Here is a 21,355-nt window from a genome sequence, read left to right on the forward strand (position 1 = left end):
CTATATTTATACGTGAATTGAAAATTTTTTCGTCATTTTATTTTTTATGGCACCCTATTATTCAACGATTAGGCTTCATACACGGCTGTGATGAAAAATTTATGACAGTTGTTACTTTGCAGTGTTACTTTATTTAACGACGTTTAGCACGGCGATTTCACGCTTCAAATCCGCCGAGGCTATATAAATTCCTCATCATCGTTCGGGGAAAAACAGTAGGATTTATCTTACTTAATTCCCGTAAAACAATAATAAGAAAACTAGATGAATAAAAACAGCGATAGTAATAGTGAAAACAAATGAAAGAAAAGTCAAGGACTGATTGATTGATTCCCTGAAATCTGCAAGAACAATGCTGCGGAAATGTGTTTGGAGAAAACGAAACTGGATCATACGATTAGCGATAGCCAAAGCAGACGATCGGTTTTTAATAATATCAATCATGCATTTTCTGACCAATCTAACGTCACCCGCTAGATTAATTTCTCGATATTATGAAACTTTCTCTCAGTCAATTAAACAGAATTGTAATATCCAATCCGTTTGAAAGTGAAACTACGATCACATGCGTAGAAGAGAATGCACTCGGGTATCAGTTGGCGTGGATCGTGGACGAGATAGAATACAGATAAGCCGCGACGAAGACTCTGAGTAAGATGGAAAGGTATTAAGAGGAGAAAGATCTTTCCTTGGGGCGATGTATCATTTGCTCGGAGGTCGTTAGCCGGTTTCAATTAGTTTTCCCTAGCTCTGACCGCCCCACACCGTCCCACGCGGAGCTACCCTTAATCGTGTGGGCCAGTTTTTTCTTATAATTAGGAAAAGCTCGTTAATGTGCGACGAGGAGCGCCGGCTCTCTCCCCTCGATCCCGAGGATCCTAGGTCACTCGAGGTATATAACGCCGAGTGAAATGGACCAAGTTCTCCATCCTTTACGCCTTGACAATTTTCATCGAGCAATTCGTTCGTTTTATTATGCAGCGTGACCGTCCCGCGGGTTCGAGAACATTCGACAATCTGTACAACACGTACAAGGAATAGCTTGGGCCGTGCACTAAATGAAAGTGCAAGTTTAAGTTTAAACCAATACTTTTCAAATCCCATGGCGAAAATTTTCAAAACTGATGTCGATCAGCGACGGAGTAATGAATATTGTGTCTAGATATACACTCTTAGCTGCACGTATTAGCGAGAGTGCAAAAAGTGTAATAATACAAATTAAGCCGCAAAGTACGCCTGTCAAAATTGATCGATGCCATTGTGCATTAGAAAATCATTAGGGTATTTGAAAATCCATGCAGACGTGTACGAAGCCCCATGTTTCATTTGCCGGTAAAATTTATACGTAGGTATATCTGATCTCGCAGTAGCTCGACAATTCATTGATTGCGCAATGAGCATAATGGATGAATGTATGTATATACGTCGGGATTGGTGAATTATTCAAGCACGTAGGCCCCACTTGGCCACATGATGTAATATGTATTCATAAAAAATTATGGACGCGTGAAAGAATCACCGACAACTGTACGATATCCGTAGGGGGGTTACCTATCGTCGTCCAACGTGAATTTGCCAATCATCGGCAACATACTTTACCATCGACAAAGAAGGAAAACTGCATTTTTATCGACTGATGGTAATCAGAAGCGCAACGCTACCCAACTACCAACGGATTTTGCTGAGTCCTCGGTAACTAAGGCAACGACTTTTCAAACGAATCGAATGTGAACATTTTGGAATGAATTTTCTACTATGAATTTGAGAATTCATATAGAAGCCTGGCTTCTAACAGAAATATTGGTTCGAATCGGACGACAAAAATTACTATTACTTTAATTGGTCAATCATTCACAATTTATAAGTTTTCTATCTGGATCGCTATTTTTTACCGCATATTCATGCACTTTATGTAAAATTGATCGATAAATATTTCATGTTTATCTATCGAATCACCATGAAGTTCGCAAATTAGCAAAATACAAAAACAATTTCGTTGAGTATAATTTCTTTTCTCTTGGGTTCACTGAATATTTGGATGCTTCAAAATTCTAATCTTTAGAAACTTTCTTAAATCAGATATTCTCATGGACTTGGCAAAATATTTTAACAGAATTATAGGCTGGATTCAAATTTATGGACTAGAAAACGTGAGACGTGGTTCGGCAGTGAAATGAATATCAAACTCTTCTTTGTTTACAGTACAGAAAAATCTCTAAATTATTATTGTCATTCGGTATTTCAACTGAAAGAACGAACAAACAAAACTCGGACAGTTAGCAAGGAATGTCTTTTACTCGAAATTGTTACAGTTTTTCACTGACGAATTTCCTAACTTTTCTGAGTTTGTTTTGGGACAATTTGAATTTTCAGATAATTAAAATTCCCTAACATTTTCAAGAGTCCAGTTTTTGCAAATTGTGTAAACAGCCTATTTGCTATATGGATATAATTTTAAATCACTCACCGAATGAAGGATCTCCAACTGTCAACAAATCCTTTTTCAACGGCATAATATATCTTTTCGGGATCTTCGCACTTGAGAATCTCGTTTCTGTTTTTTGCATAGTAGAAATCTGGTAATTCATCTTTTTGATTTTTCGCTTTTATTTTGTCGTCCTCCTTTGCTTTTTGCGCATTTTCCATTCGTTCCTATATTAAACATGTTTGACTATAATAAATGACTAGAACAACGCTTCATTGGTTACTGATCTATTTGAAAAGACTGTGGCTGGACCAGAAAAAAAAAACAAAATGTATGTGTGTGTGCGCATACAAATGAAAACCTTTTGGTAAATGGTACAGAACATAAGATAGTAAATTACGTACCACGCAAGTCGTGCAAGGAGATGTAGTGATGGGATATTGTTGAGCGTTAGGAAAATACTTCTGAAGTATTGTCCAAACTTCAATGGGTACCAGTTTTCTGCTGGCATCTGGCGTCTTCAAGGAATTGTGCTCACATAGCAAATCTTCATTGAAACTTAATATTACTTCACTTTCTTCATTTTCTTTGGGGCTGCCTGCCCGATCTCCTTGATTTTCGTTGTTATCCGAGGTCTCCTTTTCGTTTTCCATTACCTCGGTAAATTTTTCCATTGCTAACCGACGCCACGATCTCAATGAATCTGCACCAACGATGTAGCTGGATTCAGTCCTGCATGAAACGCAAAAATATTCGAGGCTCGATACATCTGAAGAACGTAATGGTTTGTTCCCGATAGAAAATATGTGAGAGGACACTCAAGTACTGACTTACTGTTCTTTGAAGTTTCGCATTAGCTCTGTCACCTCTTTTTGATCCTTTTCTAGGGCCATTTTGAATCGCAACATTTTACATCGGTGTTTGACACAAACTTCGCATAACGAATTATCATCGAGACGCGGACCGCCACGATATTTGGCGTACAACATATCAGCCGCAATTGCCGGTACATATTTAGCACGATTGACGCGAAGTGGATCCAATCGATGATGCGGACAAAGCAAGACAGAATTATCTATTGGCATGATTCCATTTGACGTTGATGCCGAGCTGTTAAGCCATTTCGACAACCAATCAGAAGGGATCCATTGGAAATCGCCAGATCCATCGTTCTTTAAAATTATATTGAAAAAATCGATAACTAGTTGTCTCTTGTCGTTTTGATCCTCTATGTCCTTTTGCTGAAAGGTAATAAATTTGTGAATAATTCTTGAATGATTATTATGCCAAATGTTAATCTTTCCAGTAGTCAGTTATTTTAACGAAACGTTTCTTTTCTTTGGCTTCCTAGTTTTTATTAAGATAAAGTCACGCATAAATTATATCACACAGCTGGCTAGATACCTTTTCCTGTTGAATCGCCAGTAAGCTTAATTCATGTTTAACGTTTTCTTGCTTGACTAACTCTCGTACAGTATCGCTTACTTCCCACCTCTCAAATTCCATCTGAAAATAAAAATACGATTGTCGTATTTGAATGAAAAATTGAATCTCAATCTGATAAAGTCTTGATCGGTAATTGCGAAACGATTTTCTTGTTTTGTCGTTAAAGATTGCATTACCTCTTCATAAAAATCTCTTTGACCACAGCTCATAGCTCTATGAGCAGCACCGTTTAGTGTTTTGTAATCAATTTTTGAATTCTTCAAAATCTGTGTGGAATTCGTATTATTTGTTGTCAACTGGTTGACATCACTCTTTTTCAAAATATCTGTTCCACGATCCTTGACGCAGTCAGCAGTTTCGTTTGAATGTTCATCTTCCTTATTTGCATTAGGTTCTTGAGGCTTCTCTGTTAAACTCTCTGTTGAAAATTCCGCTGATATACTTTCTGATTTGATAACTTCAGAATTCGGCATGTCTGAATCACTATCTGCCTTCCTCTCATCATTTGGAGTTTCCAGTTGATTAGTGTGGTTGAAATTCTCCGTTTCCTGCAAGCTGCTCGTTTCAGAACCAACCTTTTTCGGTCTACCTTTCTTTGACACATTTAATTTAGTCGTATCATTCACTCTTTTATACACCAACATGTAGGCCGTATTTGACGATAAGAATCCTTTCGGCACACGTGATCGTTTCACATTTTTAGGAGCATCTATAACATTGAAAGAATGACAAAGTTTCAAAATATGATTAGAAGGTGAAACAACTTGTATACACGTAATAGGTAATCGAAATTTTACTGCGAATCATTTACAACTCAACCTTAACAATAATCCTACCGTTGAGACCATCCTCGATGCGTTTGTTGTGCATCTTTTCGACCTTGTCGTCACTGAACTGATACCATTCACCGTTTGAATTGCATATATTTGCTATGTAATGACCAGAATGTGCCGAAGCACCCTTGTGGCTCAAGACAGCAACTAAATTGTAGAAGTGTGTTTGGGGTGAACTTTTCAAGTACTCGGACATGTCCAAGTCCTCAGGAAACTGAATGTACGAGCTTAATTTCCGCTTCTGGCCGGAATCTCTGTAATGAATAGAAAAATATATAACACTCATCTAATCAGTTCTCGATACGTTATGCCTAGCAGTACTACTTGGCACAGTAACTTGTTACTTACCGATGAAACACGAAACGTAACAATTGAATGTTTAGGGTCTCTGGAAGTACGTCAAGTCTGATAAATCTTCTAGCATCCTTTTTATCGTTGCATGTAGCGCAGAGGTACTTATTAGCACCAGTCAATTCTTCCTCCATTAGATAGGTCTCCAATGCTTCTTTCAAAGTCGCGGCCAATTGTAAATCAAGTTCGTAAAACGTAGTTGGCGTGGAATATTCTGTCCTGCATGTTGTACAGCTATGAAACAATTGATTATCTCTAATTAAAGTGTTTCCTTCAAAATATCCTACAAATAGATACATCTTGAAAAATAACTATTCACTCCGCAACACGCACCAATTTACGTAACTGTATTTGCCTTGGCTCAGTCTCTGTAACGTATCAGTGAGTACAGTATTTTGCTGTAGTTTCCTCTCAATGTGACAGAGAAGAAGCTTGGAAAATTCTTGGGCATCCTGCTGCGTTCTTGTATCGAGAGACAAGGCGATTGCTAGGTTCGTTGGATCCAATGACTTTTTATTCCCAAACTGTAGCATTGCGAATATATACTGAAGTTGGCCAACTGCTGTAATAGGGTGATACGGCTGTCCGTTTTTTTTAGCTGTTAGTAAATTCTCGCTCTCTTCAGGGTCTTCAGTGATTTTCCACTTATATATCACCCTCCTGCAATAAGGTTTTAAATTCCATTACATCACATGCATAAAACAGGGGCAATAATCTTTGACGAGATATATCAATGTTTTGAAAACATCTACGTCAAACGTACGATATACTAACATTTTAGGAAAGTTCTCTTCATTGGATTTTACAGTTAATCTTGAATCATACCTCATGTCCTCGTTGTGAAACCAAACTTGTATTAAACTATTGACATAGCACGTAGCCCCTAAATTTTTCAATCCGACATACTGGGTTGGATCACGAAGTTCAGAAAGCGAACTTTCCAAGGGAGCAATCTCGGCTGGTTGAGATTTCATGTATTTTTCCTCTCCTATACCAGTCAAACACTGTGGATTGTTCGTACAGTTTCGTCTGGAAGAAACAGAGAACACTTGATCAATATTAACTTGAAAGGTAGGACATAACATACATACAAGAAACGATGCTATTCGCTGACACAAGTATCGTAACGCAGCTGTATAATTTCCGTAGATAAAGGAGGATGCTCGTGTCTTACTTGCATGTCTTGCAGTTCTTCAATCCGATTCTGTACGCTGTTTTTATGTGTATCGACTGCATCTCATCGACGGGTGTATTTTCAACCCAAGCCCAAGCCATTTTATCCAGTTCAATTTTCTTAACTGGAGGCATGTTTACGCCTGAAATGCAGTGGTGATGAGGGAAACAAATTTGCGGCAAATGAGTGTTGATAATTTTTCCCTTAGCGTTGTTAGTCCCGATCATTCGAGAAACGCGTAGTTTACCAGGCATGAATTCACCCAGTTTAGCTCGGCTCAAGTGGAGAAAAATACGGTAGATATACTCACCGGTAAATGCGACCAATATTCCGACGGTATTGGAGGTTAACTATCGATGTCAAATACTCAAATGCGTATCCGCGTATGTAGAGTACACGGTTTTTGAGCCGAGTATTTGTTTACGTTATTACACCTCTCTTCGTGACTCAGTAACGTGAGAAAATAATACACCGCGGCGTGGGCTTACTTTCCAAATATCCCACGATTACTTGTCCCGAAGTTCACGCAAAAGTCTCGTTTTATTTACAGTAGAATTTTTTTGAAAAAGAACATCTAAATACATCAGTCCGCCGCGATGGCAAACCTCGCTGCTGGGCTGGAGCCGCAGTAAACGCTGCCATATGCAGTACGCAGCTCAATGTCTCAATGGCGTGCGCATCCGCATGCGGCTGACTTTTCAAACGAGTCAGCTATCGCAACGAAAATCAAATGAGAAATGCAAATCGCTGAGTTACGTGGTGGATTGAACCGCTTTCTTTGACCGCCTTCGTAGCATTACAATGTGTATCTACCCCGGAGTACAATGCTTGCTCGTTTAATTTCACGAATTTTACGAGATACGCATCGTTTCGTTCCTGGGTTGCGAGTCGATTGGCTAAAATTGAATGTATCGAGAGTCTGTGTTCATATGCCTATGGTGTTTACAAACTGTGCGGTGTAAATTTACTATCGCTCTTCAGTGAGCGATGATGAATTGACGTATCGTGCACCAATTTATTAGAAGTTGTTGAAGTGATATATGAAGAAATACGAGGACCCACGTACTGAAGTCGAAATACCTAAACGTATGTTTCATAACCTAGACAAGCAGTCGTGACGGCATGGAGACAGCTGTATATGGACTGCTGGTGTGATGTAATTCGCCGTAAATGAATGCATTGAATATCACCGGAAGGATAGAGCCTGTGATGATATGTCAACGCAGCAACAAATAGGCAGGTTTATTCATTCATTCTTCCAAAATTAGAATGGCACACAAGAAAATTAAAAACTCGCCTACACTTGGGCAACTACTTTTGCATTTACACTAACGTATCCACAATTGCCTGCGCGCAGGCGGACTTGGTGTTCCGATATTGTGCATTCGCCAAATATTTTATTTTTTATTGTTTCAGTTGGTGCGGATATTTTATTAGAATTTCTAGAAGTAGCATTCCACAATATTCTGTACGTCAGGAATTTGTATCCCAAAGAAATTTTTGTACGGAAGCAAATATATGGAATAGCCACACAAGTTTCTGAGCATCCAGAATTGAACACTTACCTGAAAGAAGTACTTAATTCGATCAGAGAATTGATCAGGCATGATGAAAACAGCGTTAGAAAAATCAATCTCTGCTTTTACAATCAGGATAAAACACCGGTAGAGCAATTTGTCTTTGATCTCGGAAAATTAAAGGCTGATCTGGCGGTGTAAGTAACGCATTCGGATTCAAATCATTGTGAATTCTTGTTTCATGATTTTGTACCTATTTTAATTTTATTTTCAGACAGGATCCATTCTTTTTAAAAACAGAAGAAGCTCTCAGAACTTTTTGCTTGAAGCTTTCAACATCCGGTTCATATTTGAAACGACTACCTGAAAATGCTACGTTTTCCATTCAAATCCATACCCATGAAGCGGCGCACGCTGCCCTAAATGAAAATCCAAGATGTGAAAATTTTCCCTGGATCGAAGCTGAAGAAGATATGACCGAAATAAAAGAGCAGACTTTGTTACCTCTGAAGTCAATCAATACCGAATATTTGAATCTACAAATGTATGCGTTGGAAAAAAAAAATAAGAACGAAGAGAAGCAGTGATTTGATTGTTTGCTGTTTTCCGTTTTTTCATTCTGTTGCGACAAATTACGTGCAAACAAATAATCCTTATACATTTTACAAGATAGTGTAAAAAGTGATTCGCAATGGCACGCTCTGGAGAAAACAATGATCCTGCGCTCATGAACGATCTATTATTGCTTGACGGAATATCTGGATTCGTTGAAGTACATTGCAACAGAACATTTCAACATGACTACTCTCGTATCTTCAACTGATACGTACATCATATAATGCACAGTCGATCGTTGATAGGTCTTTCAAACAATTTATTCTATTTTCGGCTTACCAATATTATTGCATGATAGCGTTATAGAAAAGGCTTTACGATGTAGTGAGCGCAAAACGCTCACTGTGTTCACACGGCTCATATTTACCGGTTCAATCTTTTCTTTTTAATCCGTAATTCATTTTACATGATATATAAAACCTACAGCTCACTCCTTAATATTTTTTCAATGTAATCTTATCACTATCCACGTACTCACAAATGGTGTTCAATTAAAAATATATTATCATTTTTCAATTGTCTGTACGTTCAATAAAGGCAGTAATAAGTAAATATATCAAACTTTTCCTAGATCATTCTTCATTTTTCGAAACACATAGAATAAATTTCATTTTGGTACAACAGTCCGACATGAATGTGTATTAGGGTGATCCTTACTTAGGGTGTTGATGATTTCTTTCAGACCACCCCCCAAATCAACTATAAATAATTCAAAAACAATTTCCTAATTCTTTCAGATTTTTATATCAATTCTAACCCTTGCCTGTAAATGGATGGATATCACCATTTCAAATACACCTGTTTCAGATACATTCTCAGCATATAATATATTGTAAGAGTGACGATGTTCGAATTAATCTGTAATTGCGAAGATTTAGTGAGTATTAGTACTACTATCTAAGAAAAAATTCACATCATCATACCAACCAATCTCGACAAATTGCACACCCTAAAAATTTGACTTTTTCTTTTTATTTATAAGAAATTCAATTGTCCATATTACCTGGTATGATGATGTGAATTTTTTCTCAGATAGTAGCACTAATGCTCATTAGAACCTCACATTCATGGATTGTTTCGAACATTATTACTCTTAGAGTAAAATATATACTAAGAACGTGTCCGAAACACGTGTATTTTAAATTGGGAAATCCTTCCTCTTACAGGCACGGGTTACAGTTGATATAAAAATTTGAAAAAATTGTAAATTGTTTTTGAATTATTTATAGTTGATTTGGTCGGGTGATCTGGAATAAATTCGTCAACATTCTAAATGAGGACCACCCTAACGTGTATGCATAACTTCCGTTAATTCCATCAATTGTTTATCTATGTAATCTTGGTAGCAAAATGGGTATCAACGTTGTCAGGAAGATGAAAGAGTAGGCTTGAAAATTCGAACTAGAATTATTGTAGTATTCACCAATCTTTGCTGCATAAGCTGCGACATGGGCTATGTAGTTTTGCTCGTGTGTAGCGTGCAACAGATGGGCGTACGGCCCTGGAAATAAATAGATAGAGAAATGTAATACAAAATGAATGCAAAAATAAACTGCAAAAAATCGAACACAGGCATATGAAGCGTTTCTCATTCAGCAATATATTCCTCTGCAAATTTTTGAAAATCTAGCCAAAATGTCTCTCCACTTGGCACAACATTTGATGGGCAATCGGCATTTTTTTTTCAAAAAAAAAAGAAAAATTCGAAGGTGTTTATTCTTGATGATTGTTTCAGTAATTTCGAAATGAATACAACTAATATGTGTGTTCTTCCCTGTGCAAATTTAAATTCTATTTAGTTCGAGACTGAACTTTGTATTAAATGAGGTATATTTTGTCATAAAGCTTTCGAGTCGATTAAAATAAGTTAACGGATTTACCTATGGCGTATACAAGCGTATCAGTTCCGCTGTGTTGGGCCTCGTCAGTTACTATAGCAGCTTGTTGACTGTAAGTGAAATCAGTGGTATTCTCCAAAGAAGGATCCTTCCTGATAGCCGTGGTGCTGTTATAAACTTCATAAGCCATGTTGTTTGGACCCCCTGTACTGTAGCTCAATACCGTAAAGGGAATGTTGTCGTATTCTGAATTTGTGGCGATTCCTTAAACGTCAAAGAGTTTGCTATATTAATAATTTCCGCATGAAAACTAGACAATAAAGCTTCTAAATTATGGTGATTTATAAAGGAACCAATTGTGAATACACATTTTCACGATTAATTCACGTTTCACAATCAGGGACGCATTTTATTTACTCAAGAACACTGTTAAATTTTTAACTGTTGAATCGTTCACATTAAATTCATTTTACTGTCAGATAAAAACATCTTGATTTGGAACAGCTGGAATAATTTGGTTAAGCGACTACTTTGACCTTCTGAAATGGCGTTTCTCAGTTGTATACTTCACTATTCAAATGTTTTCAATATCTTTTCATTGATTTCTAACGTAATTGTTTATTTCTAATACATGTTCCCTTTTCGTCTAAAGAGACAAAATGAATGAGTTTTGTTATTTATTTAAAAAATTGGCATACCAAGAACGTCTTGTCCTCTGTCGGCACCTGAATTGAATGTCATGGCGTGACCATGGTCGCTCGTGACAATGACCAAAGTTTCAGTGGTGTCAATAAGTTTTAAGGTAGCACTTACTGCCTCAGAAAATCTGATTGTCTCTCTTAATGCTTGCGCAGCATGTCCACGATGGTGTGCATAATCAATTAAACCCCCTTCGACCTGAGAGTAATAATAACATCGTACGCTCGGACCATATCGATTTGCGAATAATTCAACATGATCATTGTTTACTATTCATCAAAGTGAGTGTCGTCGACTATGGAATCTTAATAAAAACACGTCAATGTTCAAACCGTACCGCAAGCACGAATCCCTTCTCTGCTTTCTGAAGAATTTTTATAGCTGCAACCGTCATGTTTTCCAAGCTTGGCTGTCCTTTGGGACCGGTGTCTCTGTTCCAATCCATGCTCAAGTGAGCATTGTTGAATATGCCCATAAGAAAGTCAGTATTTTCCGTATCAACACTGAACAATTCTTCGTTGTTCTGAACAACGACATTCGAGAAATTTCTTGCAGTCTTGTCCGCGGCCCATTCGTCTATTAATTTTCTCCCATCCTGCCTGTAGCAACTCCAAGTATTTACCTCGTCATTTTCCAAGCCGGTGGAATTACTTTGTAACTGTTGTCTGCCACCTCCCATAATAACCTGTGCAAAATACGCTTAAATGTGTTTATTGTGGTGGTTTTTTATTCAGCTTTTTTTTCTTGTTACGTACATTTCGAAAAGTTAGTTCTTAGCCTCAAACGAAGCCTCGTGAAACCTGAACTCGGTAGCAAAATTTCTAAAAGGTGACTAATCTGGTTTAAATTTTTCAAACAGTCTAACCGAAATATCTCAAAAACTATACAAGTTGGCAAGGTGTTTTTGATTTCATTTTGCAGATAGTCAAATTTTCTATAAAAAAGGTCAAGACTAATATGCACCTAAATGTTTATCATGTATTCGATACGAACGTTTAAAATAATACGAACGTGCATAAGCACATTTAGCTATATAGTAGTCTCGACCTTTTGAAGTTATACTTCTTTAGGCGCGTTATGAAAAACTGATGAGAGTGAAATTTCAAGATGCGCGCGCATCACTGTAACACAAAATTAACAGGATGAAGTTGCCCACTCAACCGAATTCATTAAGTCTCGAAAAAAAGCTAATGTTGGTACGCTTGTCGCCTCTGATCACTGTTTTCATATTTATTTATAATATTCATCCACATGGTTTTAGTTTTTACAGTCACAACACGTGTTTTATTTTCATACAAGTGCGAATTATATATGTGGCAATAAAATATATTCAGTAGTGATTTAAATTGAATATTTGGATTAATATTATTTACTATTTGTGAATATTAGTGAAAAAATTGTGCTAAAATAGTTTTTCAAGTGCTCCAATATAATTGAGGTTAGTTATCCGTATGTATTATTTATTGATATAAATTAAAATATCATTATTTAATATAATTAATACTAAATATTATTAAATTATCAATGTTGAATATTTATTATTTAAAGATGCCAAAGAAGTATAACTTCTCACGCGCGTACATAAGTACACGCACCCATTTTTTTTTTATAGAAAATTTCATTATCTACAAAATAAAACGAAAAATAACTTTCCAACTTGTATACTTTTTGAGATGTTTCGCTAGGAGTATTTGAAAAATTCAAACCAGATGAGTCACCTTTTAGAATTTTGCTACAGAGTTCCGGTTTCACGAGGCTTCGTTTTAAACTAAAACTAACTTTTCGAAGGGTACGTGAGAAGACAAAAAAAGTTAAAAAACCACCCAAGTGATTATAATCATTTCCAAATCCCTACGATGTTTATGCAATTAGCGAAGCGCCTTGTTATATACAATCCACATTACACGGTCTAAATGACACCTTACCGACGGAATAGGCTGGTGATAACGTCGAGATCCTAGGTTAGTTTACTCATTAAATAATATGGTCATTTACCTTTATATCCTTGCCCGGTTTATTCTCGACGAGTTGCCTTGCTATATCTTTACACTTAGCGGCGCTGGCCGGCATATTAGCTTCGCATTCCCATTTTCTGCTGGCCGAGTGCGCATAGAGTGCCGACGGAGTAGCGTGAGTAACTCTCGTTGTCGTGACGAATCCTGTTTTCAGTGGAAATCAAAATGAACAACGTTGTATATGGCCGCGGTGTGCGAGGTGTTGCGGATACGGGTCAAAACTGGAATCAGACGTAACCCACCGGTCGAGGCGTTAGATTACGGTCGATAATGCAGAACGGTCTCCTGGCTGATTGTTAACTTCAATTTTCACACCAATTATGGAGCAATGTTAATCATCAGGGTCTGATTATACTCGATAAACTTCCGTGTACCTCACCTGTGTCTTTACCAGCAGCTTGAGCCCAGGCCAGGATTGAATCGACGTGATAATCCTCGTTGAGACTCGCTTCGCAATCGTTCAGCGGTACGTTACTGTCGACGCCTGTGACCTTGTAGTTCGTTTTAACACCGCAAAAGACTGCAGTGGCGGTAGAGGCGGAATCCGGGACTTGCTTGTCTGAGTCGTAAGTCTGCGAAATTCATTTCATTCAACGTTAAAAAAGCGATCATCTCATTCGAATGATAGGTAAATTATGCCAAATGTGTGGAGCGATGCGTCGAATCGAGCAGAAGGAGACGCTAACAATCGTGCAGATTAGTCAGACGTAAGTTAACTAATTTCACTGTTTAGTTGATGAATGATAAGTGTATTATGAAACATAATGTCGTCGCCGTGTCTGAACGGTCTGAACTCTTACGCATCAACGTATGGCCGATGTGAAAATTAATGACCGATACCGTATTCTAAGTTCAAGTTTAGGCATCATTTGAAAATCTAATCGCTCGTTATGCCCGAAAAAAGTAGCTCGGTGGATTTCGACAGTTCATTCGAAATTATATTCACGTTTCCATCACCCTTGAAGTTAGTAACGTTATCGTAACGATTGATGCTGAGGAAAAACAAAACACACGCAATAAAACAAACACACTCATATTCCGTAATTTTAGTTCCTTTAAACTCATTGTAAAATTGAGAAAACAGAGCTTTTTTCCTTAATGCTTCTTTACGATAACGTTACTAACTTCAACCCCTGACGTTTCCTAAGTTCCACAGTTAATACTAACGTTCGGGGCTTACCCAGTTTTTATTCGAATTTGTGTAATACTTATAAAAGTGGAATACGGTTTGCAGAGCACCGAAGTCACAATGCAGGAATGACACAGGTAGATTATTTTGCATTCGACCTTGGATGCCTCGAACTGACGCGACGCGCGGACTTATAGTCTATTACGGCTTATCGCCATGCATATGTCTATTTTTATGTACTACATTACTATATATTTGTAAAAGTTACGTTCCGAATTGAGTGCTGAGTAAACATTGCAGGTATACGAATAAAATTCCGCATCAGGCTGAAGTTTGTAACGTTATCATAATGATGCATCTTTGGAAAAGCTCGTTATTTTGCAACTTTAAATGATTACCTGAAATTTAAGAAACCTTTAATAAAGCATGAAAAAATTCAAATTTTGTAAATTCAACTTCTAGAGTTATTCTAAAGGTGCAATATGGTAAATTTTGTTTCAACGTTTCGATACTACAACCTTACTAACTTCAGCCTCGTAATTTCGCACATTGTGAAAATGACACCAATTCTGAATACATATTCGTCGACTGACTGAAATTCTTACAAACATTGATTTTGTATCAATCAAGGTTTGCTCAGATCTAACGATAAAGTAAATGCGCATAATGTGAAAGATGTGATTGACGGGATTTTCTTGGACTTATCAGAATTTACTCATAATTGAAACGCGATTCGTGATCAACTTTATCTTCACCTGTTACGCAGATATCTGATGGGCAAGTTTTGTTTCTCCGAAACACTTGTCATTGCTTCTTTCTTTCTTTCACTTCAAAACCACTTACGTTAATGTGTATGTATATCCGTGATTATTTTCGGATACAGCATAGATAAAGCTACTGACACGAAAATTTCTTCTATTCGACAGTCGTGTATCTCCTCGCTCTGCACAATTTCCAAGGTCTCTACGTAAGGTCTATGACATCGCGTTTTGCCTTTAATTGCAAGTATGGCACTGTGCCCACAGCACACATTATACTTATGTAGACGTATACGTCGCATCAGCAGATCTGACAGACTAGCCGAACTTCTGTTTCTACATTCGCAGCTGGAATTTTTCGTTCGAGTCATAAAACAAATCGCGTCTATTTATTGCATTTGCGTAATAAAATTCTACGAATTATACAACGTTTCACAATTTTCAAAGAAATACTGGTGACTTCGTTATTTAGTCTGCCGGGTCTGCCAAGGCTCTGATTTTCTCTCGTTTATTTTTTTTCAATCTCCTTCTCGTGAAGCATGAGTAGCTAAATGTATGACTGAAATATCTTTTTCTGTTATACCTTCGTCACGGCGATGTGAGGGAATTTCTCCCACGCGAGATAACTCTCCTCTCCGGCATTGTAGATCCTACTCGCTGCGATGGTTTCGAGGCTCATACCATCTCCGAGAAATATGATCACGTTCTTGGCTGTATTTGTATTCCACGCGTACGACAATGATTCTTTCAAGTCCAGGTTTGCTGACTGATACCAATAATGTTTATCTGTGGTGTCAAGTCAAAAAAAAAAGAGAATAATAAGTAATGACAATTTCACACCTGTCCCTACTCGATTTATACTATAAATGCAATATGCATTGTACTATATTATCAGCTCATTTGAAGAATTTATCTCTGATTTGACTATATATAGTATTACTAGGAATTGCGAATGATCATTTATAATCGACGTAGGGCAAATACACCAGTGAATTAACTAACAACCGTTTCAAAATTACTGTGGATAATTTTATATTCCTGTAGTTTGTTCGTATTTTCTGGTGTCTATTCGTACACTGGTGTAGAACTCTGTCAAATGATTATTTCTTCTCCAAAAAAATTTCGGGTCTGCGATGTTCAAATTTCTCTATCCATCATAATATTGACGAAATGTCGGTACGGAACCGGAATCGAGAACTCACCTTCGGCGCAATATGTTTCGTCTACGAAGATCAGCGGTATCGTCACGGCTAGGAATATACGAAAAATTGATACAACTGTTTGAGGAAAAGAACCCATAATGTCTCGAAGCGAAAAGCCGAAAGCAGACTCGTTGCTCGCGAAGCGTTCAAACAACTAGCATCAAGTGACTCTCCGTTGGGTTTACTTGCATTCAAACTTAGACAAGTGTTGGTGGGACAGCCAGTGCCGGCCCAAGAGGGGTGCAAACGATACGAGCGCACAGGGCCCCGCGTTTCTGAGGCCCCGCGCGCCGACAGTCGCTTGCCGATTATCTAGTGAGAAAAGTGAAAATGTTTTGTTGGGGTCGAGTTATAACGGCTGGTCGTACTTCGTAAGTTTTTATCGCCGGGTGTGAGAATTAACGAAACGTTCGTATTTGAAAAAAAGACAAGTGTTGAATGTAATTTTTTTTATTGAATTTTACATGATAATATATTTCATTGTCGTTTATTATTATACTACTAAATCGTACTGATAAAAAGTGAATTGTAAATATATATAGAGCTTTCCATGCCAATTGGCAAGACTTTGAAAGTTGACATTTTTAATTTGGTTGAAACTTGACTATCTTTGTTCATTCTGTGAAAAAAAAATTGCTTGATTTTTTGCAAGTTGTTTACTTGCGTGCCAGTCAACGTGTTAAACATGGTTTTGGTGTGATAAATTTCTGAAAATGCTTTTTCAAACGCTTATATCTTTGCTTCTACTGCATGGATTTACAAAAATAAGCCGATGAAATTGTACAGGAAGAAGCCAATATTTAGGTAACATATTTCGGCGATGTTACGGCTTTGTCTTCACACTTAATTCACACAATTTGAAATATGACAATCAAATTTTCGGGATGTAGCTCTCTTTTGAAAATTTAAAACAATTTATTTCAACTGTATCCAAATTTTATCTCTGTTCTGAAAATTGTATCGAGCTTTTTTGCAATAATCGTCGCATCTGCGGAAAGACCTTTTTCAAGATTGAAACTAATAAAAGATTACTTCATCCCTAGCATTAGTCAGGAACGATTGATTTCCTAAGCCATGAAATCCAAAGTGGCTAAAAAATTAAATTATGATGATATTAACAACGAGTTTGCTATAATACATGTCAGTAAATGAACGAAAAATTACATATTCTAACCTTATTCTATACTTATCGTTAACACATTCCAAATTGCATTCCATAAGCTTATGAAGCAATTATTTTTGTCATTTGATCATTAAATGATTTTTGATATGATTGAATTATGAACTTCATAAAAATAATTTAATCATTCATAATTTTCAAGCATACCTTGAGTCCTTACTATAACAATTTGTGCAATGTAATAAATAGCAAAATGTAATAAATCGTTACTTTCTTATACGAAATTTGTTTTAAGGCCCGTCAAGTCGACTTTGCACCAGGCCCTGATTTTGTTTGGGCTGGCATTGGCGACAGCCGCGTTTTTACAGTTAATGTGCGAGAGAAACGTGAAAAAGTGGGGATAGAATAAAAGAGTCACGAGAGGTAGCAAGGCCGCGTTTCTATGAAAGAATTTTAAGAGGACGTTACAGTCAGTCCTTACCGACCGAGTAAAGTGGCACTAGAGTTTGACTATTATCAAAGCCTAGGCACCGCTAACCGTGAAAATTCCGCAGATAGCGTAATTCTACACGATGCAAAGATGAATGAAAAGTTTCAAAAACTTTCTTGTTTCACGTGAGAATAACGCTCAAAAATGTATTTTTGCACAATCCGTGGAAAATCAATTTTTTTTTATAGTTTTCAGGTCATAAATAAATATTTTTCGAATTCAGCGATGAAAAAGTAATACATTGTCCTGTTTCGAGCTTATCCCATTCGTTTTTTCATTGAAATAACAAAAATATGAACAAGGTCACTCGGTCGATAAGGTTAGTATTAGGTTACATAACCTCAACGATCAGCGTTTGTGAAACATAATGTACAGTGGAACCGAGTATGAGTGTAGATCGCAAGAGTCGATGTGAGAGTTCTTAGTCTGCTAGAAAGATTGTCAGCAGTGGTTGAGAAAAGTATTGAAGCTAAAATATAACTATCTTCATAGCACAGAAAAATATCTGTATAAAGTCTTGAATTTGAAACGAAACAGCCTGATAATCGGCAACTTTGTATATATCACAGATTGAAAGGCGACGAATTACTGAAAAGTGATTTGTGTCGTAATAATATGTTCCATTTGTAAAATGATCTTGACGAAATGAGTTTGAATAACGTAAATAACAATTTCAATGTCAGACTCAAAAAATTCTGCAGCAATAAAATTAATCCCTCGGATTGTTATAAAATCGGCGTCTGTAATTCTCTGGATGAAATGAAATAATTGAAACGCATCAACTCTTTGATTGATCTTTTTTTTTATCTTTTGCATCGGCTTATGTTTAACTATATCATTACAATTGTCTGTACCACGTTAGTATGCGGGTCTAAATAGCTGAGAGTGGGGCGAGCTTTATCTTCGTCAATGATAAACAGATTAAAGGGATGCGTGGCTGGTAGTGGCTTACCATCAGACCGCTGTTTCAGTTATCAGTCGAAATATACTTAATGCTTGCAGGTATAAATTCGGATGTGTTATCACGCCCTGACCGATTACCTAATTTTTTGCATACTTCGCAAGCTAGATTTAGTATTTTTCTTTTTTCCTTTTCGAAGAATAATTTTGCAAGTAGACATCACCGTAAAAATATATTGATAAGTGTAAAACCGATTGAAAATTCAGTCGAAAAAATAGAAAAAACGAGGATTTTAAATTACATTCTTGCATATTCATTTCGATTCGAGTATTTGTTCGACATATATTGCAGTCCTATACCAGATTTCAATTACCAGAGTTGAGACGACTCATATTTACTATCATTTAAGCTCGTGTGTTCCATCATCGCCAAATAATCCCAGACAGTGCTGTCCCTGACTTTGGAGTTGGAGAACTAATTGGTAGGTTCGGAAAAAATATGGACGGTTGTTAAGGCAGCTCCTGACGACGGTATATTAAACTCTCAGGGTAACTGTTCGGCTATTGATTTTTTTCTCACACTGTAGTGCAAAGCTCATACCGCCAGGCATTCAGAGACGTCTCTTTCGCGGAGTGGTTTGTGCAATGCGAACATACTACACGGAGACGATAGAGACATAGACACGAATTTGAGCGCAATTTTAAAAATCTATCAATGAATTATGGCAGAAGTCACTACAATTAATCTATATACTTACAGCAAAGTTTGCATATATCTAAGGAATATAAAAATTCAAATCCGAGACTCTTATCGCTTGCATTTATGATCGTGAGGTGAATTACGGTATTAATGTACATCAGTACAGTATTAATGTATTTAAATGTAATCTCTACATACCTTAAAATTTCTCCGATGAACTAGAGGCACGTCGACTTAATCCAAGTATCAAAAGAAAATTAAACTTGATACAAAAATGACGAGTCAGTATACAGTACGAAAAATACTGCAATACACTGATTCGGGTCCTCATCAAAATATTTGAGAGTTACATTTTGCCGGAGTTACGAACTACGTTTTGACCAATTTCTATCTATTTCCTCAGTTGAAAATAATTGTTTTGCGTGTCTAAAATAACACAAAAAAAACTATAATTCAAGTTTTTATTAATAGGGTTCTTGTTTTCGTTTCTTCTGCACGCCACGAATAAAAATTAGACACCCGAAACAAACACAATTCAATTGATTTAAATAACATTTGTCTAGTTGAACCAACTGATTATAGGTACAATGGTTTAAATACATTTAGTGTATTCAACCAATCGTCAGCTTTATTTGAATGGAGCAGAACGAGGAGGTGCACGATAGCAAGGTGGTAAAATTGATGTAGGGTTACTTGTTTTCGGTAGTTGTTTTTATTCTCGGCATAGTGTTATGTATACTCGTGGTAACGTGTGCTTTTGGATAATTAAGTATATTATACTGTAGAGTTGCTAGTTGACAAAGTAAAGGAGCTGGTATAACATTTACATTTTTACGATAAAAAGACAGACACGCAATACCGGGTTTTTCACGTTTGGAATGATTAATGTTCGTACCTTAGCATTGTATGTATTTAAAATTGCAACGAATTAGGTTCATCCAAATGTTAATGCGAGCCCATTTCGTTTCTCTTTATCGCTTTTAAACTGTTCCGTGGTAAATTGTCTTGTCGAATATTCTCAAATAGCATGTATTGTGAGTATGCCACGTATGCATTGTATAAAAGCTCTGATATGAATAACAGTCCCAGTTTCAAGATCTTCTTTCAATGATCTTCGTATTACTTTCCGGTGAATTTCAACAAAATATAACGTATCAAAAGTTATTATCGCATTTCAAATGAACGGCGTAAGCAAACAACGAAAGTAAGTAATGGAGACGTTTTCAACATTGCCAACACTGGCAATAAGCTATCTCGCCAGAAATAGCTGATTTTCTTGAATCTACTTCTGCTAATGGAACCTCTTCGTATAGCCTCGAGACATGGTTACAAAATTCCTGGTATACAGCAAAAAATAATGTTTACCGTTGATGCAAATGTATACAAGATGTCTGTAATGTAAACGATACTTGTATTTGCGTATCCGATACTCTGGATCATTCTAACCAGAGTATAACCCCCACGGTTTTCAATTTCATTTTCCTGCTAGTATTATAACGTCGTAGGGTATCTAAATTATTTAATTTTTGAAGACGGATTTTCCTGTAAATAATTACGCAGTCGGAGAAATCATACATTATAGTAATAATTAATTTTTATGAAGTTAATCTACACGGTAAATCAATAAATACTTTACCGAGATAAGAATATAAAAATATTGAGCCTAGACCGGATACAAAAGTTAAGGATATACGAGGAAATCGATACGAAACAAGAAGCTTTAATAGAACAGAAAAAATGGCACAAAATGATCCGGAAGAAGACCGAGATTTAAACACGAACAGCAAAATCCTAAAGCTGGAGATTTTACTTCTTTTCCTCAAATTTTTGTCTAATTATCTACATTTTTTCAAATTGAATAGTTTTTTTCCTCACATCCTCCTATCTCTAAAACTGAATGCACGCTCATCTCACCTATGGTTTAAAAAGTTTTTTCCAAAGAATTTGCCGTGAGAATTTCATGAAAGATTTGATTATGGCTAACATTGATTTCGTTAATCGAATGACAAGCAGAAAACTAATATTTTCTCCAATCTATAACTCTGCCAATGGTTTTTATCGTAGCACCCTTCAACATACTGGAGAGGTAATAAAATTAAGTATGGTGAGGGTGACGGGCCAGAGTGAGATGGCCGAGAACACC

At 36.8% G+C, this 21,355-nt stretch overlaps 3 protein-coding genes and 1 long non-coding RNA gene across 6 annotated transcripts in view; 2 read left to right on the forward strand and 2 right to left on the reverse strand.

Annotated features, from left to right (window-relative positions):
- The window catches only part of LOC107217449 (ubiquitin carboxyl-terminal hydrolase 48-like), a 58,954-nt gene extending 52,114 nt beyond the window's left edge, over nt 1–6,840 (reverse strand). The window contains exons 1-11 of one of the 2 annotated variants that reach the window (XM_015654979.2): nt 6,540–6,840; nt 6,230–6,371; nt 5,881–6,084; nt 5,389–5,715; nt 5,053–5,289; nt 4,708–4,958; nt 4,048–4,580; nt 3,830–3,931; nt 3,260–3,666; nt 2,830–3,157; nt 2,468–2,652 (exon numbers count right to left, since the gene is read on the reverse strand). In XM_015654979.2, coding sequence (XP_015510465.1) covers nt 2,468–2,652; nt 2,830–3,157; nt 3,260–3,666; nt 3,830–3,931; nt 4,048–4,580; nt 4,708–4,958; nt 5,053–5,289; nt 5,389–5,715; nt 5,881–6,084; nt 6,230–6,363 — 2,708 coding nt within the window. In that variant the 5' untranslated portion in view covers nt 6,364–6,371; nt 6,540–6,840. Of the gene's footprint in view, nt 1–2,467; nt 2,653–2,829; nt 3,158–3,259; nt 3,667–3,829; nt 3,932–4,047; nt 4,581–4,707; nt 4,959–5,052; nt 5,290–5,388; nt 5,716–5,829; nt 6,085–6,229; nt 6,372–6,539 lie in introns of both variants that reach the window. The other variant, XM_046743581.1, reaches the window with a different exon arrangement.
- Nucleotides 6,841–6,902: 62 nt separating this feature from the next.
- On the forward strand, nt 6,903–9,254 carry LOC107217446 (mitotic spindle assembly checkpoint protein MAD2B). Its single transcript, XM_046743589.1, has 3 exons — nt 6,903–7,465; nt 7,646–7,943; nt 8,021–9,254. The coding sequence occupies exons 1-3, from the start codon at nt 7,444–7,446 to the stop codon at nt 8,331–8,333; spliced, it is 633 nt and encodes a 210-aa protein (XP_046599545.1). The 5' UTR covers nt 6,903–7,443; the 3' UTR covers nt 8,334–9,254.
- Nucleotides 9,255–9,397: 143 nt separating this feature from the next.
- LOC107217448 (alkaline phosphatase) lies at nt 9,398–16,168 on the reverse strand. Of its 2 annotated transcripts, none has more exons than XM_015654978.2 (8): nt 16,003–16,168; nt 15,384–15,586; nt 13,293–13,485; nt 12,894–13,057; nt 11,236–11,583; nt 10,898–11,096; nt 10,242–10,463; nt 9,398–9,862 (listed from the first exon to the last, which is right to left on the reverse strand). In XM_015654978.2, exons 1-8 carry the CDS (start codon nt 16,097–16,099, stop codon nt 9,687–9,689), a joined length of 1,602 nt encoding a protein of 533 aa, XP_015510464.2. In that variant the 5' UTR covers nt 16,100–16,168; the 3' UTR covers nt 9,398–9,686. The 2 variants fall into 2 exon arrangements, with proteins under 2 accessions (XP_015510464.2, XP_046599544.1); XM_046743588.1 differs by lacking the exon at nt 16,003–16,168 and adding an exon at nt 15,806–15,858.
- Nucleotides 13,468–21,355, forward strand: part of LOC124295106 — a 67,815-nt gene continuing 59,927 nt past the window's right edge. The window contains exon 1 of the long non-coding RNA XR_006905009.1: nt 13,468–13,620. This is a non-coding gene — a long non-coding RNA (uncharacterized LOC124295106). The remainder of the gene's footprint in view (nt 13,621–21,355) is intronic.

This window comes from Neodiprion lecontei, chromosome 6 (assembly GCF_021901455.1).
Source record: "Neodiprion lecontei isolate iyNeoLeco1 chromosome 6, iyNeoLeco1.1, whole genome shotgun sequence".
NCBI classification, from domain to species: Eukaryota; Metazoa; Arthropoda; class Insecta; order Hymenoptera; family Diprionidae; genus Neodiprion; species Neodiprion lecontei.

Coding starts and splice junctions, on each gene's coding strand:
- LOC107217446 (XM_046743589.1), top strand. CDS start 7,444: ATGTCAACGCAGCAACAAATAG. Junction 7,466..7,645: donor GTCAACGCAGCAACAAATAG/GCAGGTTTATTC, acceptor TTATTGTTTCAG/TTGGTGCGGATATTTTATTA. Junction 7,944..8,020: donor TTAAAGGCTGATCTGGCGGT/GTAAGTAACGCA, acceptor TTTTATTTTCAG/ACAGGATCCATTCTTTTTAA.
- LOC107217448 (XM_015654978.2), bottom strand. CDS start 16,099: ATGGGTTCTTTTCCTCAAACAGTTGTATCAATTTTTCGTATATTCCTA. Junction 13,058..13,292: donor AGCTGCTGGTAAAGACACAG/GTGAGGTACACG, acceptor CACTGAAAACAG/GATTCGTCACGACAACGAGA. Junction 11,097..11,235: donor AGAAGGGATTCGTGCTTGCG/GTACGGTTTGAA, acceptor TATTACTCTCAG/GTCGAAGGGGGTTTAATTGA.